Genomic DNA, 18,400 nt, shown 5'->3' on the forward strand with positions numbered 1-18,400 from the left:
CTTGGATAAGTAGCCTTAAACTACAGCATCCCCTCTTGAGGACAACTGTAGGGAACTAGCGAGCCCCTTAATGACTTCCCCATTTATCTGTACCTTCAGACAGAAAGCAAGATGACTGCAGGTCGGGGCCTGTATCTGACCGTGCTCTGTGGCGGGTTTCTCTGCAGCTGAATGTATGTGGGCTGTTTATTGACAGCTGCTTGCACTCAGCTGTCCCCATCCAGATCCATGTAGGTGCAGCCCAGCTGGAATGGCCAGAACTGCCTCCAGCTGACCAAGTCCATCTTTGCAAAAGAGCAGGCAAGTCAGTGCATTCCAATGGCACAACGTTTACTGAAGTCAGATAAGGTTCCCATTTAAAGCAAAGAGAATTCGGCATCAGCAAACTGCAGGAGCGCCTCTGCCAAGCACACAATCACTGCTGCGAGGGAACAGGGCGGCTAATAAAGGGAAGAGATGAGCAAAGCAGGCAGCTCTCACAATGCAGGTGTCGTTATCTGCGCCTTCACATGCACCAAATTACCTGGGGTGCATCAGCTGCGGCTGTGCTTGGCAATTCCATCTGCAGGACAGACAGAACAGACTCCTTTCTTGGGAGGACTTCAGAGTTAATAAAATCGTAGCAAGTCTGAAAACTCAGCAATTCATAGTAATTATATATATACATATTTCTTTCATTTTATCACATTACAGCATTGCAAGGTAGAGAAAAAACGGTGTCCATCTGCTGCACCTCGAGGCGCTGCCCATGTCTGCAGTCCCCAGTGAATCTCAGCCTTAAGGGTTTTGGAGCCTCACTACCCTCAAATCACACCATCACTAAGGTTGGAAAAGACCACCAGGATCATCCAATGCAACCATCCCCACCCCCAACCATACACCCTCCTCTTAACCACAGCCCTCAGTGCCACACCACACTGATCCCTCACCACTCACAAGCATCATCTCCTACCACCCAACCTCAGCCCCACGCTCACAGAGGCTTTCAGCTGCGATGCCGTAAAGCACACAGCACACTTCCTGCTCACCAGCTCAATGCGAGCATCAGTGAAAGCTCAGCTTCAAATGCCTGGAGCCAAGTCCAAATTCTTTCCAGAGGAAGATAAGATAGGGGAGAAAAATCCTTTATGCAGTCAAGGACATGAAGCAATTTCTCATCCACCTACGTCCGCTTTCCCGGATGGGAACACGCTCTGCACTTAACTGCTTCCCAGCACTCCTGGGACTGCTTGCTCTGATATCCTCTGGACAAGGACATCCTCCATCTTCTGCCCGTGCACTGAGAGCAGAGCACAGACCTGTCACACAGCTGTCCCCAGTGACATCGCAGAGCACCTGGGTCAACGCACAGGAGGAAAAGAAGAGTGACTGTATGAGATGTGAGGCTGTCAGCTAGAAATAAACATCCTGCAGCGCTGGCAAAGCAGTGAGACGTGCAGATCACAGGAGAGCATCGACCAAAGCGTTCAGTTCTTGAGCACTTGGTTTAGGGTAAATTGGCTGTAAAGATACAAAGCCACCGCTGTGTGAGCTGTGCTCTGTTCAATGGAGTCACCATCCAAAGCAGAACCACCAAACATGGGCTGCTGTAATCCATGGCTTCTGTAAAAGGGCACTTCTCATCCCACATCCAGCCATACCTCGGTCCATACCTCATGTGCCCCAATCAGCTCAGGGCTTCCCAAGCCCTAAAGGCTCCTACACCACATGCCAGTACAGCTCTGTCTGCTCCTTCACATGCAGCTCCACTTTTCCACCTTCCCTGCTCAATTCTTGGATTAAAGACCATCATTCAAGTGGTCTGCTTTTACAATCAGGAGTCAATGTAAAGAGACAGACACCACTCCTAAATTACAACACTTTATTGCAGCATTGGCAAAGGTCAGATTTCTGAAGCTGGTGAAGATCGGGCGGCATTTCGTTATGAAATGTTACAATTGTACAAGTCTCCCTTCCTACATGCAGAAACCAAAAAACAGTGGTAAAAAGAACTTCAAAAGAGCTAGAAAAAGAAAAACAAAGGAATTAGTAATAACATACAGGTGAGCTCCTTAACTGAATCAACTACTTCTACCTGAAAGCCAACAAAAACCTACACTAATAAATAACAGATTGTCAGGAACAGACCAAGAAACCTCACTTCTACTAAGAAACAAAATGAAAATCCTACTCGTTTCCAGACTTAAATCTCTTTTTTTTGTTTGTTTTTAAACTTTTTCATGTGTTTGTTTCAATAGACACAGAGGTTTACCAACCCATGGAGATCAACGCAACATTGGATCCACTCCTCAACCTCCCCGTGACGCTGACTGGCACGTTTTGGTTTTCAATGGTACATACAATGGGCTCAGCTATATATCCCTGTCCTTAGGCTGGTGTCAGGCTGTTCTAAGCAGGATGAGTCAACACCCCGTGTTAATCAACTTCACATTCTATTTTAAACCTTAACAAACATTTTTAACTCCTTGGCTCCTAAGTTTTCCATCCCTCCCCACTCCCCAACCCATCTTTCCTGCTTGTCTGGCAGCGAAAGGTCACTCCTTAACCAGAGGTTTGTGAGGAGTAGCTGATGTTCCACAACAAGCTCTCCCACGTCATCAGAGTTTTCTTTTGCATTTTGCTGTTTGCTCCACATTTTTCAGCTGTAGATTCGCAGCCCCCAAAGAATATCCTTCCAACACAAAGAGAATACAGTTTGCATCAAGCGTAGAACTTTGTTTTCCCCCACACTGAGCCATCGAGACCTTTTCCATTCCAGTGTCATCCATCTGAGCTTCAGGTTGATCGCAGTTTTCACTGAGCTGCTTTGCTGGTCAAGCTGACCATTTCATTCATTGACTTCTGGCTCCTATGAGAAGAGTAACCCTCACATGGTTCCCATTGCAAAAAGCTTTTTTTGTTTTGTTTTGTGTTTTTTTTTATTTGGCAGGCCATGACTGGAAGCTTCCACGTGTTCTGTGTGGGTTTTGGGGGGAAGAGAGGAGGCTGCTTCTGCCCCGCGGCCCCAGCCTGGCCCAGGTTTCCATTCCGAACGCTCTAGACTGACATGCTGAGATGTGTCCACTGCTCTCATTTAATTGCTGGAGGACTCCACTATCCACAACATCAGAGATACAGGACCTAATGAAATGACACTTGCTGCTGGATCAACGTCTCCTAAGAAAAGACCAAAAAAAAAAATAGTTTAATGTGAAATATCCCCTCCTGCCCCCATTAGCAAACACTGCAGTACACTGATATGCCTGTAGCCTCCACGTACTGAAGTCATATACTTCTATTACCAGTACACATCTTACAAGAGACCACGCAGGACAAACTCCCACAAGGAAGCTGCATCATCACATATTCAAACCTTTTACAATGTAAATAAATCAGGCCGTATTCTTTACATTACTGCATGAACCTCAAGCTTTTGTTAAACAGTAAGTTAATCTAAAACTAGCTTACAAGATACAGCACTTTTCACATTTATTTGAACAGAGAAGGTTTCCGCAGTGGTTTGGTACTGTTATGTATCCTCAGCTGCACTGCTGGTAGTGGCCACATACGCCACACAACACAAAGATGTGGGGTTTTACCTGGAGCAGAAACCTGGGACTTGTAACAATGCTCAGAAACACTAAACCTCAGTACATGTGAGGAAATGAGAATGAATCCGTTACAGATGAAATGGGAAGAATTTAAGTTAGTGAGAAAACACCGATGGGAACAATTTCACTGTCTTAACCATGAGCAAAACGACACAGCTGAAGTGATGGTCTTCCCATATCTTCAAAAAGGATGGAGAAGACTGTAAAGAAATGACAACTGAAGATTTCAGAAGATAAAGCAAGGAATACATCAGTCCACCCCTGAGACACTGCCACACCTGCATAGGGGAATGGCTGCCAGCCGGGCTGAGGTGAACAGGATAAGAGCAATCTGATTTACACTGCCCGTGGCTTCTGACATTCCATTAATAAGTGAATGGAAAGCTTCATAATGTAACAGTGGTCAGTACAACAGCTATGAGAGGATGATGTAAGAATTATTCTCATCCAGCAGCTGGAACAGGAAATCATGAGCTTAAATTCACATTTTTCCTTATTAGCCATACTCTCTTTTTTTCAGCATTAACAAATACTGTTATGAGAATATTTGGCTAATAAAATCCTAACATCCTGTTATTACCTTCATGCTTCATTCTTCTTTATTAAAGGGAAATAAGAGTCAGATGCAAACTGGAGAGCTGAAATTACCAATTAAGTATGATTTAGTTTGTCAGCTTATGCACGCATCCCAGTGGGCCTTTTGACGATGACAGGTCCTCTATCCTTGGCTACACTTTCAGAACAGCAGTCAGTTTTGAGATCACTGGGTGTTTTTAAGACAAGGCTCAACTCTACCAAGTGCTTTACATTTGCTGAAGACTCCTCTCAGTGTGATTCTGTTTTCTGTCTTGGGAGCTTATGCTTGAAAGAAAATCATACAACGCGGTTATTTATTTTTCCTTCTTTGAGCTAAGCTGTTTAATGGATCTCAGTCCCCTTCAAACATAGGAAAAGCACTTCCCCAGTGCTGAAGAACAGCCCCTCACTTCACTAAAAGGAGTATTTTCCTGACAATATCACACAAAGAAACACTGTTGTAAATTCAGAGTTGCTGAAGTGTAACAGTTGGATAACCAGAGTCCTCTTTCAGTGCTACAGACCTGGAGGTAAGAGTGAAGATGGCTGTCTACCGAGTTCTGCTGAAGCAAACTGAGGAATTCCACTTTTAATTGGAGTCACAGTAAATTACCTTTAAGGTCAGTCAGCCTTACATGTTTGTGTCCCAGAATGAATCCTTTCCATGCAGGATTAATACATCCTAACGCTGGAGGCTACAGGAGCAGGCAATTACAAACAGCAGTAAGCTGCGATTTTTGATGCAGCGTTCAGCTCCAACCAAATAACAAGAGATGTGACGAAAGTGGGAAGGCTGGCTGATTTCACAGCAGAAACAGGTTATCAATAAATAACAGTAAATATTACAAAAAGATTTTTCTTATTTCTGTGACGCCTGTGTTACAGCCACTGGCATCCACTCTCTCTCCCACTTACTGCAGTGTTATTGCAGGTGAAAGGGCTACAGATGTGTTTGTAGTGGGGAAACTGCTGTCAGGCAACAGGGTTATCTTTATCATTTATTTATGTTAAGGCCCTGCTAGACCAAGATAGAATCACAAAAAACTCGAGGTTAAAGAGCCCTCTGGAGGTCACTCAGTCTGCTGGGCAAGCAGGGATACCTGCAAAATCAGATCCAGCTGTCAAGGGCCAAAAAGATATAGAGATACAAGAGAGCTCTGGCACCTCTGTTAATTTTTGAGTCAATTATTATGATAGAAAGACTTGGATGCACTTTCCTGAAGGATGTTTGAGATGTTGGTCCTTAGGGGGATGTTTAGCAGTTAAAACACCAAAATCCTCTCCTACTCTTAGCCAAGCAATACCCTCATCTTGCCATTAACTTTCAGAACCTGTCAGACTGTACTTTACAGTGGAATCTATGAGAGTTACTCACTCAGATCTTCCCTATCCTCATACAACTTCTCATTCTAGATTTCCTCTCTCAAAGAAAAGGACAGTTATGTATAACCTATACTGTGCTAGTAAAACATGGGCACACTCAGTCTTCAATAACCAAAGCTATGCTTAAATATCCTTTGCTGTGAGTTCAGTTTTCCTTCCACAGACTAACACGGCTCAACCAATGCATAACTACAAACCTGATTGTTGCACTACGCTGCAAATAGTTTGCCCACTAAAACTAACTTCCTGGTCTTTGCTCTAAGGAGCTTATAGATTAAAGGGAACAAAGAGCAAATTGCATAACACAAAATTTATCAGAACTGCAAGCACGTGGCACAAGTATCCGAGCAAGCAAACACTGATCAAACTGTTCTCAGGACAATGTCTGACCCAGCTTAGGGTAAAATCCTATATTACGTTTTCCCTAAAACATTTGGGAAAAAAAAGCTTCAAAAAGAACCACATAAACTGTTCAAGTATCACATCTGCTGGGCATGCTGCTGTATTTAAGCAGTAACTTCAGAGTACTCCTTGCACAGGCTGCAAGGTATGAGAGACAGATGACAAAAGTCTACAAGAGACGACTGCACAGCCAGCTATGAAACACCTGCAGGTATTATGGCAATTCAATGCAAATCAATTGTTTTTATTTCTAGGGCAGTATTAGGCCGTAGCGAAATAAAAAAGGTGAATAAGCAGCATTACTCATTTTATTGAGCTACATTTAGTTACTTTAAAACACAGTCCTTTATCAAAAAGGTTTTTCTATACAAGCAGGAGGGGACCCAGTGGAATAAGAGATCAGGATGCCATAAAATGCTTACAAGAACATACCAGAGATGCTGGTGACACTGCCGTGATGTAACACATTATTAACTTATTTCTAGCTTACAAAGACAGACCCACTTGGTAGGTGAAGTTTTCCCCTGCTCTTCATTGCTCCATTTTTCCACCTCCAAAATATATGTTTAAAAAGAGAAATGTGAAAGTACTGCATCTCATCCAAACCTCTGTCTATTTAGTTTTGTGCTGCAGAGCTCATTTTATAGCTTACTCTGAAGATTACTTTGAGTGAGAAAAGAGACATGGAGATTATATTAAAGCCATGCAGCAACTATTAAGGAATGGTTAAGGAATGACTACTAAAGAATAGTTCTCATGTTAATCCTCTTTTTGGTACGCTCCTGTGCACCACAAGTGAAAGGTTTTCTTATTCCTTCCCTGTCTTGGCTGTATCTTCTTTCCCTTCAGGCTTTTAAATACTGGACAGAGACTTCAAGGCCACCAAATTAAGATCAGAATCATAGAATGGCCCGGGTTGAAAAGGACCACAATAATCACCCAGTTTCAACCCCCTGCTGTGTGCAGGGTCGTCAACCACCAGCCCAGGCTGCCCAGAGCCACATCCAGCCTGGCCTTGAATGCCTGCAGGAATGGGGCATCCACAACCTCCTTGGGCAACCTGTTCCAGTGCGTCACCACCCTCTGAGTGAAAAAGCAGCCCCCTCTCACTAGGGAAGTGGACTTGCATCTTTTCCTCTGTAACAAGAGGCTCAGCTCTAATAACCACTTCATAACTGACAAACAACCCTCTGCCCTCCCAGCCTCTGCCAAGGACGTATTCACAGGTTCTACGTTAGAAGCACAAAATGCTACTCAGGATTTTAACAGAAAGGAAGCAACCAACAGATCTACTTGAATTACGTAGATCATTATCTGTCTTGATTATGGAGGTAATTACTTGCCCAGAACCAGAATTAAAACATTTAAGAAGAGTGTCCTACCTCCCACCAGTTTTAAAGATTAGATCTGCATTAGGTGCTCCCTTTGGATGCTGGTAACGAGGCCGCCGTTCACGATTCGTATTTGCTGGAGCTGGACGCTGTGCCAGAGACTGCAACATTTCTGTAATGTCACACAGAAAGAAAGTTAAACACATTTTCTATACATCTTATTGAAGAGGAATTTATACAGGCACATTAAGTAGAAAAAAAAAGGCATCTTATTTACACTTCATTACGACTGGGTCAACATTTTGCATGCTATTCTACCACAGCTTTTTGTTTTCTGTTTAAGAAACTGCACAGACAAATGCACAGTACCCCATAGTGTGAACCTGCATTTCCAGATGTTCCTGTAGAAGGAATTGCCAGCAGCGGCTTTCATCACAGGTGCTTCATAATGGAGCTATGACAGTTTCTTTCCAAAAATATCAGCCATTGACTGCATCAGTAAGGAGGGTTAAAGGTTCACAGCACTGTCAGGAGCCATAGCATAAAACTGCCCTGAAATAGCAACACTTGGACAATGATGCTCTCAATTAAAAACTCAGTGAGAAACTTGTCCTAAATTAGCATCTAGAAGTCGCGTCTTTGTCTAAAGAAGCCCTAATAGGATCGTTTTACAGAGAAGAGACACCTGAGGAGGGTGACTCAGCTGACCTACATTGCACCAACTGTTTTCTGGCTGGGATTTTTCACTACATGATCAGTGGGAAGAAGCAGGTGGATGAAGGAAGAGGCCGCAACAACCACTTTATCCCTGGATACTCAACTTTTGAGCAGTTCAAGAGAGGTAAAATATGATGCGTTGGTGATTGGCAAGACTTCATTTCATTGTTGTTAAGACACAAAATTACTCTTTAGGAGTTAATGGTTATTAAGTATCCAAAATAATTACAAATACACAGCAGGAACTTTCACATGATCTCTGCTTACATGTTAGTGCACTGAACAGAAATACTTCTTACAATCTACCTGTGCAAGACTCTTCATTGTTCAATGGAATAAGAAGTGGAATAAGCTGTTAAACAGATTACATTTGAAAGTCTGCTCTGTCTGGTTCTCTAATCTCTGCCAATCTCCAATTTGGAACTGCAGACACATCGCCTGTAGGAAACAAACTTCCACCACTCTCCCAAAGACTTGCACAAGTCAGAACTGGAGTCTCATGGGATTGTACGCTCATGTACGAAATGCATGCAAAGCTTTCAGTGAGCTACCGTCCAGTATTGGAGAAACTATGAACCTATGAAAGATTTAAGGCGCAGTATTGGTGTCAATAGTTAGCAAACCATGTCAAAACCTGGAAAAAAAGGCAAAGAAAGCCATTCAGGACATTGAATGGCCATGTTTGTGAACATCAGAAAGTAATATCTTACAAAGCAATTCTGTATACAGGATAGATCTCCACAACAATGCAGTGATAAGATCAGGTAGAAAATAAGAGATTATGGTACGCTGTCAGGCTGGTGCTGGAAGCAGTGAACCATGTACACGTCTGTCCTCTTTGTGAAAAAAGAACCAGTGGAATTTGTGGAAAGTCAGTAACTGAGAAACAGAAAATGAGAAGCTAAAGGAAAGAAGAAATGGCAGAAGAACACAATGGATTAGCTGGGCTGAGGGTGCGCTGCCCATCTTCTAGAGAAGCAGCATCTAATTCAGACTTGTACTTTGGTGTAGAGTCACCCAGTACCGAATACATAGCTACATTAATTTGCCTGTAACAATAATCAGCACTACAAAATGTGATTTATTTAATAGTACTCTGAAGTACTTCACACAGGTGAATTTTCATTCATTATGGCTTTTATCATTTACATAGGTTAGGTACATATGCAAGGACGACCTTGAGGAACTCTATTAGTTCTAACTCCCTTGGTAACTTCAAAGCCTGAAACAGAAGCTTAAAACCAACCCTTTCTTTCATGTCTGTGTATATGCACCAACTTGTTACAGGCAAAGACTCTTCAAAAGGACCAATCAACCACACAACATTTTAACACACACATATATACTTAAAATTGTGTGTACACACACACACAAATAGATTTAAACAGGAATGCTACTTGATTTGTGTTACTTATTGGGAATGAAGAGAAATGAACCAATTTTAAAACTGAGATCAGTTGCAGGAAAAGCTGTTTCTTCGTTGTTGATTTCTCCCTTGAATGAACACCTTACAAACAGCTCCTAGAAAGAAAATCATCTAAGAGCAAAAAGAAATTGCTTACTGGTTAATAATCAGTATTAATCCATTAATATCAGGTGCCTTATTCATTTCACTACGACAAAATGAACGTGATCTTTTTCTGGATGGGAAGCATAATTAGAATAAAATAATACATTAAACAGACTCATTCTTAGAGATACCCACAAATTCATAGGCCAAGTTGAAATAAACCAGGAATACAAACACCCTGACCACTAGAAAAGTAGTAGAATTGTCATTAATGAGGGAAACTCATCAGAAGTCTGAAAAAAGCATGTAAGAGTGTAATTCTGACATCTACTGCTTCTTTTCAATAAGGGGGCTTTATAAAAGGCAGCGTCTTGGAGGTGTTAGATACTGTGGGTTGATTTTATGGGGATTTTTTTTTCCTCCCCCCTCCCAATTAGAGCTGCTTTAATTTAAATTTTTCCATTTCATGATGAATAATGACCTTTCACTAAACACATTAAATGAGATTTCCTGATAATTAACTACTCATCCTGTGATTACCACCAGATTGCAACATTCTTACAATAAAAAAATAAAGAGCAGGAACTTCAGAGACGTTAAATGGAAAAAGCGTAAGAACTGAATACCACCAATTTCGTTTTGACTTTGTTTGCTGTTTGAGTAAGCCAAAGAAAGCTGAGCCTGAAACAAAACTCAAATATATTCAGCGCAGTAGTTTAGGGGATACATAGAGTTTGTGGTACTGTTTCCATTTGCCCCCTTTCCAAACTGCTTGTCTCTGTATCCTTAAAAAGGGATCATGAAATTGGTATGAAACTTTGTTAATATGTTCTTCCTGCATTCCAGACTTGTAGAGCTCCTGGAACATCCAGCAACATGAAGCTGAGGGGACAGATTCCATTTATTAGGCAGAGGTTTCCACTTAACATTTTCAAGTCTTAACTTCAAGACTCAAAATACTTTTGTCTATTTACACCTAAAAACAAGAGCTTTAATTGTATAGAATTAACGTTTCTTGCATCCAACTCAATTCTCTTCCAGTAACTGAGACAACGCCACAAACAGCAGATTAATGTTGTGGTAGGCCTTTTTGAATTGTTATTAAAGGAAACGGTAATCCCAGTTCTTCTACTCTTCCAAACTAAACAGAAACGCTCATATTTATTGAGACCCACTTTAAAACTCTCTTTCACTGAAGAGCTGCAATAACTGTTGAACACAGAGAACAGGGAGAATGTAACAAAGGATGAACCAAAGTAGAGTTTTTCCATTAAGTGCAACAAATGAATATTCAGAACTTGTACTGCTAATTATCACAGATATTTCTGCAAACCTTCTGATGATAAAAATGAGGTATGCTCTTATTTTCTTACCCTGGTAATCTTCTTGTTCCTGGCGTTCATTGATATCCAAAGTGAGCTTTTTCATCCGCATTCTCTCCTCCTGCTCAGCTTGCTGTTGGTTCCAGTGGTTTGCAGCAAGTTGGGAAGACATTGGTACATTTAAGATCTTAAACTGCAAATAAAAATATATTTAAGTGCCCATCACAGAACAACAACCTAACAAAAAAATGCCCTACATTAAAAAAGCCAAAAGACAGAAGGAGTGAACAGTGGTATCAACTTTAATTGTTTTCTCCATGCCAACAAGCCAAACATCTACATATGCACACTGAACACATTTCATCCATCTTAGGTTACTTTAAAGGTGAGCTCAGTACTACCCCCTCAGAAGTACTGTCTGTCTGAAAACTACAACTGAGATTTCGAAAGCTGTCCATGGAAAAGATCTTTGTTAAGCTTTTATTTCCACAGGAGAACATTCTAAATTTATTTCACCCATTTGTGTTCATAATCCAATGCTGTTACCATCTTGGATCTCTCCCCTTACGATGCCAACGCTTATTTCCCCTTGTTCTCTCATGTTTTGTGGCTGATGCTAAAGGGTGATTTCCAATAATGGTGTTTATTTCTACTGCTACAACTTCTGTGAGTTTTGTCACACAACTTCTGTGTACAGTGGCAGGACAACTATTGTTAGACTGGTCTATCCAAAACCTTGTAGGCAATGCCCCATAACATCAGGCTGAACGCTGGCATGTGAACTGAGCTTTTAATGGGTGGATGTCAACTATGAAAAATCAATCCCTAGAAGGAAGCCCATCAGATTTCATTTTCATCAGTAAATACTTCCTTAACAGCAAAGATTTCTTGATGCAGCACTACCTTTAGCAAAGAGCAGGAGATCAAACATAATGATAGGAAATTATTAGGTTGACACTGCAGTGAGGTGGTGATGCTTACCATGTGATTCATGATAAAAAATTACTTTCAGCCCTCCAGGTTGTCTGGATAATCTTTCTGCCTGTGTTTAGAGTTCTGAAAGCTTACGGCTAGAAGTTACGAGTAAATCAGGTATCCAATACTGCCCAACTCAGTGCACATTCTGCTCACAGATGTTAGAACAGAATTATAAGAAACAATTATTTCCAACTCCACCTCTTCTTTCCTGCACAGTAGTCAGTTTTAACAGGAAAACAAGCTTTTTTTTCTCCTGAATGCACAACTATGGACAAAGAAGCCTTTCACTGACTCAAGAGTTGGAGTAGTTTGGTAGTCCAGACTTCTTTTTTTTTTCCTTTTTAAAACATTTCTAGAAACACTTGGAGGAGTTTTGGCAGGAAGAGCCTACTCCCAAAAGCAAACAGTGGGGGAAGAGGGAGGGAAAGCTACTGAACAAGTTCTGCTTTCTTTTTCAAGCCACAGAATGCCAGCAATACTTTCCCCTCAGAGTACGAAGACCTTAAAATTGTTGGTAACTCCAGGTATTCCCTGTAAATTACCCTGACAGAGCCAAACACTGTGGGGATTTAGTTTTCATCTGTTTGTTTTCAGAGTTCTCTAAATCCCTTTCCTGCTCAATGACAATAGTTAAGAATTCCCTAATGAAACTTGTTTAAAGCTTCATATGCAACTTTCAAGCCCCAGAAAAACAGAATTAACCCAACAAATGCAGTAAGTTAATCAGTTAGCCAGTACTAAACTTAAGTTGTATAAGCCTACTCAAGCAGGTAACACCATTTTTGCTCCAAAAGAGCTTAGGCACAGTATTTTCTTAACTGAATAATGAAGCTTAAAAAGCAGATATGGAATCACACTTACTAGTTCCACTATTTGTGGTAACAGACCTCACTTTCCACACAGATTCGTAAAAAGCAGAAGATTCTGTTTCTGCTTTATATACCTCAGCTACTTCAGACTAGTGCAGAAATTCAGGTAACGAACATCAAAAACAAAGTAAATAATTGAAAGGTGCTGACTGAGGGAATGAAACAAAGCCTTATTTTTGCAGTTCACAAACTCACTAGAGTCATTCGCTTTCATCATCAGTTTACACAATTGAAAAGACAAGTTTTGTCCTGATTTAGGTCTTTTAAAGACATATATGTGCATATTTATTTGTATATTGTGCATTTACTGACCTAGCAACATTCACACATACACATGAGAAAAGAGCTAAGACAAATGTGTTTGGCTGCATAAAGCAAGGTGTGATTTCTGTTAATTTGTTTTTTTAAAATCAACAAGATTTCATAGAATTACAGAGATGGCTCCGTTTCCATATAAACCCTGAAAAAATTCATCCAGTTCATTCTGGAAGATACCCCTAAAACAGCCCTCAGAGATAATGACTGTTCTGCAAGTTGAACAGATTCAGCCAATTGACTGTTACTTAGGAAAGGAAATTTAACAAACATTAGATATGCTGATTTGAAGCTGAATGTGTTCTCAGCAATATCTGCAGAATCTGAGATTTGCAGTGATTCTTCACCTCTCCTTCCCCTCCCCTTTCAACTTTCAGTCAGTCTGCCAACTGCAAGCATTCATCTTCAACAGGATTTAATAGACAGAAAACACTGTCTTACTGTAACAGTAAAGTGTAATCAGCAAACAAAATTAACAATGGTGCAATTTAACTACAGAACTGTTACACCTGATTTCTGTTTAAAAAAAAGAAAAAAATTCCAGGGAACTCAATATAGTATTTTCTGTATTTGTAAGTTAAGAGGTCTGTACCTTACTCAGAGAAAATGATGAAGAAATAAAACATCCCCTGTCTGTCAAAGTTGGTCTATGACTTAAAAAGTGAAAGTTCCCTCCTCCCCATTTGAAGGGGAGAATCTATACTTGACACAGTCTCTTACCTGCTGTTTGTTGCCTTTTCGTGTTAACATGACGAAGGGCATGGTGTCTCCAGACTCTGACTCTCCTTCCCCACTTCCAATTGGGGGACCCTTCTTCAGTTGGCTTTTGAGATGCAGAGGAATAGCAACATCCAGCTGATGCACTTTAACTGATTCACCACTCCGTTGCTATTAAAAGAAAGTAAACTGCATAAATGATAAATGCTTAAAATGTCAGTAAGTCTGTCAATGTTCACGTGTTTATGAATGAGAAAAACTTTAGCATTCCAAGAACGCAGAGTACATATAAATAAGTTCACAGGGCATTACTGCATTTTCCTCTGGCTTCCTTGCTTGTGAAGAAGGAAGTTACAAGGGCAGAATACTTAAAATTTAACTGTGAAGGAAAAACAACTTGAATGGACACTTGAGAGCAAACATTATGTATTTTGCAATTTTTGCTGCATACTATTAATGTATTCCTGCACTCAGGGTTTGCAGTATATTTAGTATATTAATATAGTATATTTTCAAATATTTACCTGATGTGATTGACAATCCTATACAGCACTTAGTTACATTAAATAAGTGCAACTACATTTTAGACCTATTAATAAAGCTAGGCTTGGGTAGTCTATATTAAAGTCAAAAGCACTGCCTAATATCTGATGCAGTTATTCATCCAATAAAATACCTGTGACTATGTCATATTCACTGGATGAACTATTAAATATCTGAAAGCAACTTATCCAAGCGCATCAATTGCAAAAGAGAGGTCACAAGGAAAAAAAAAAAAGTCATTCTTTAGTATTGCTAGATTTGCATTAATCAGTTACTTAAACATGAGTTGTACAACTACATCAACTGAAGAAAATGAAACTTATACCTGAAGATTTTCCAACATCATTTTATCTAACGCCTGAATGAAGTCCTCATCTTCTGCACAAGGGACGTGTTTAAGTCCTCCTCCTTTAATCATTACTTCCTATTACAATGGCGGTTAAAAAAAGAACAAACACCATTACATCAGTATCAGAAATATGAAGATTCAATTTAGAAGTAAAGTGAAAAATACTGATGTAGCTTCCATGACATACACAAAAGTCTTTTGAAAAGTTACAAAAAGTTGAAGCCTGGATTATTTTCTCAAAGTAATATTCTCTGAAACTTGCTGCATCCATCATTGTTACGAAGGTCGGTCACTCATAACATTCTGAACACACAGCATGAGCATCCATAAGACTATACACAGAGTTGACAACAATACAAGGAGATATCTACCCCCCAACACAACTAATGTAACTAATTTTCCCTTGAGGTCCATGAAGTTACATGGTGTTTTCAGGACAAATACCATTCTTCAGTATTTGGAAAGCATAATGTGACAAGAAAAATATTACTTTAATGTGTCTCTCAGTATAGCTCGCCACTTGGAAAAAATAACTAAACTTTTTTTCAAGTGAAACACAAAACTAGTAAAGAAGTCCTTTCTTAGTCAGCAATACCTAAAATTGGAACTGGGATTCATCAGAGCAGCAGGATGTCATGAGCACCATTTGTCATGTTCCAATGCCCTAATACTTAAAACAGCAGACTAGTACTAAGTATAGGCCACTATCCACACAGTGCTGGAGCTCAGTTCAGCTTCTGGCAACAATGCTACTTGTCTCTTCGCTATATTCAATGCTGAAGTTTATTCTGCTCAATATAACAACATGGATTACAAAAAACTGCTTTTATATGCTGCTTTTTAAACCTAGCACCACAATATGCTGTTTTATAGTGATCATTACTACAATTTAGGTTTACTCAGGTTGTTTGGTACAGATATTGCCATTTGCCATCTGAAAAACCTGTATTTTAGGTGTTCTGCACTTTTTCATTTGTCTCCTTTTTAGTTCTGAGACAGACTGCAGACTAACTAGCTTACCCTGTACCGTACCAGCTTGCTACCATTGCAGGTATTGCAAAACCATCACTTATGCAATCTTTTCCAGTCTACCTACCTGTGAAAATACACAGTCCTGTGAATCCATGTTGTAGTAAAGTTTATTAAATGAGTATTTTCAGAAACTAATAGTGAAAGTCTGCAATAGAAGATCTAAAACACATCAGAAAGAATATCAAGGAGCATTCTTGGTGTGTTTTCCCAATTACATTATGAGAAGCACTGGCTAAAAAAAAGCATTTACTAAAGTAAAACAGAGCAGCATAAATCACTTTCCTAAAGCAATGATACGTACTGTATTTTCCTCATCTGTTTCATTTTCCTTATTAGAATCTGTAAGATAATCAGTGTTTTCTTCCTCCTCTTCTTCGCCTTCCTCTTCCTCATTGTCAGAGCCCTCCTGAAATATTTTATGTTTATTATTTGAGAATAAATTTTTAACTGTTTTTAAGATTAAAAACTTAAGACTTATTTGCTAGTTGATTTATGAAGAATACAAGGCCCTACATAACTGGTTCTATTCAATCATCATAACTTCATAAACTTCAATGCTGAGAGTCATCAACTGGAAGACAGCTTATTGGTATCCCAAACACAGAAGAAAAAGCATTGCCTATTTCCTTGATACATTTATTTTATCATAATACTAACATTGTCATGTCAACTTTGCTGGGTCATCGTGACAAGTTAGAATTTTTATGTACATGTCTGCTTTTTTATTGGCTGCGCCACTTTTGATTCAAAAGATTACTGGCACAGTAAACAAGGAAGGTTGTTTCTCTCTATAAATATTATTTATTCACATTATGTTGGCATACTCTGAATACCTGCTATTTTTACTACACGACTGCTTTGTCATCCATCCAGTCAATACATTTGCTTCTACAACAGATAAAGACAATGATCTGAACATATTTTCATGCCAAAATACCAGACTTCCTGCTAGAGAGCAGCACACTGAGTAAAAGTGACAGTTCAAGTTTCTACCAGCTTCTCTTGAGTCTCAGACACTCTGCATTCCAGTTTCTGTATATATAAACTGGGACAGAGATACCCTCAGTGTACTGACCTGGTTGTGCATACCCTACCTCACCAGCTAACACCTTGTGACATACAAGGGCTTCAGAAAGCACCAAACTAAGATAAAAGTATCAAAATTACTCCTTTCTTTCTTTTTTTCTTTCTTTTTTAAACACAAGACAAGATAAATCATTAAGTTCACCTCTTCTTCTGGCTCATTGACTTCACTTTCATTTCCAGACTGTTCCTCTGTTTCTGCTCCACCTTCTTCTTCTTCTTCATCTTCTTCCAGATTCTCTCCTTCTGTAATAGTATCTTTGGAATCTTTGTCATTCACAAGACCTGCAATTTGAAGAAACAATTAGAGCACTGCAAAAAAAAAAAAAAAAAAAAGGAACTACTGAAATTGCACTGAAGTGTAAATCTTCAAGCCATTCTAGTTAACTCGGTGTGCAAGGAATGAAGTGCAAATCACTAAGCCTCTGCTTTCTTTTCAAGAAGCTGCAAAATTAAGGCATCCACTGCAAACCAAAACAAACTTTAAGAGCCTGTATGAGATAAAGCAGTATGTGCTAATTTTTTTCTTCCCCCACATTAACCTACAAAGCCACTAAATCCTCCAGAGGAGGCTCCATCAACCAGAAAGTGATGCCAACGTCGGCCTTCCAGAACTCAGTAAATCTCGTTTTCTAAGGAGTCAATCCAGTTGCCATACAGTTTAACATTCGTACTTCAAAATCTTACTAAGCACACACTAAGGGCTGACTGTTAGCTTGAAGATTTCTGAACAGCAAATGAACACATCACATCTGTGCTCGGGGCATTCCTCATTCATTCCCTGCCACACACACACAACAAATGCAGCAGTATGCAGTTCTTAACCAGAGGGCTGAATTGTGAATAGACAAGTAGTTTGGGGCATACCAGAGTTTTGGTGAGGTTTTTTTTTGCTCCGCCTCCAGCTGCTTTTAAAGATCTCTTCACAAGATCTCAAAAGGCAACAGCTAAGATCAGGAATTGCAGCTTAAGAAGAGGTGAATCTTTACAGCTATACTTCAATGAGACAAAATGAAATGATCCGTGTATATGACTACATGGCAGATAGTTAAGATTTCAGCTGGGTGTGAACACATACACACAACCTTATTTCACACTCAAGAGGTTTCTAGAGCATTATTTTGCCTTTCTTATAAATGCTGTGCTCTTCAAAATCTGTGCTGCTTCATATAACTGCGCAAAAAGTTCTTCCAACCATTCTTATAACAAGAAAACAAATCACTAGAGTGGTACAAGAAGGGGCCAAACCACAACCCAAGGTCTGCACACAACATGATGATCAGGGGGCTGGAGCACCTCCCCTATGAGGACAGGCTGAGGGAGTTGGGCTTGTTCAGCCTGGAGAAGAGAAGGTTGCGGGGTGACCTCATTGCAGCCTTTCAATACCTGAAGGGAACTTACTCCCAGGTGAGGAGTAAACTCTTCGAAAGGGCTGACAATAGCAGGACAAGGGGAAATGGTTTTAAGTTAAAAGAGGGAAGATTTAGGTTGGGTGTTAGGGGGAAGTTCTTCACTAGGAGAGTGCTTAGGCCCTGGAACAGGCTGCCCAGGGAGGTTGTGGATGCCCCGTCCTTGGAGGTGTTCAAAACCAGGTTGGATGGGGCCCTGGGCAACCTGATCTAGTAAAGGTGTATGTTTGGTGGCCCTGCCAGGCAGGGGGGTTGGAACTACATGATCCTTGAG

General features: G+C 40.2%; 1 protein-coding gene across 11 annotated transcripts in view; it reads right to left on the bottom strand.

Moving 5' to 3' along the window:
- Positions 1–1,847: 1,847 nt before the first annotated feature.
- Positions 1,848–18,400, bottom strand: part of UPF2 (UPF2 regulator of nonsense mediated mRNA decay) — a 48,527-nt gene continuing 31,974 nt past the window's right edge. For 4 of the 11 annotated variants that reach the window (XM_015869531.3, XM_015869361.3, XM_085512123.1 and 1 more), the window contains 7 exons: positions 16,863–17,002; positions 15,936–16,040; positions 14,579–14,677; positions 13,714–13,881; positions 10,883–11,024; positions 7,334–7,454; positions 1,848–3,156 (listed from right to left, as the gene is read on the bottom strand). In XM_015869531.3, the coding sequence (XP_015725017.1) occupies positions 3,147–3,156; positions 7,334–7,454; positions 10,883–11,024; positions 13,714–13,881; positions 14,579–14,677; positions 15,936–16,040; positions 16,863–17,002 (785 nt within the window). In that variant the 3' untranslated portion in view covers positions 1,848–3,146. Of the gene's footprint in view, positions 3,157–4,274; positions 4,452–7,333; positions 7,455–10,882; positions 11,025–13,713; positions 13,882–14,578; positions 14,678–15,935; positions 16,041–16,862; positions 17,003–18,400 lie in introns of those variants that run through there. The other 7 variants (XM_085512135.1, XM_085512097.1, XM_085512105.1 and 4 more) reach the window with 3 other exon arrangements.

Source organism: Coturnix japonica, chromosome 1, assembly GCF_054131305.1.
Source record: "Coturnix japonica strain WE chromosome 1, WE-NBRP24, whole genome shotgun sequence".
Taxonomy (NCBI): Eukaryota; Metazoa; Chordata; class Aves; order Galliformes; family Phasianidae; genus Coturnix; species Coturnix japonica.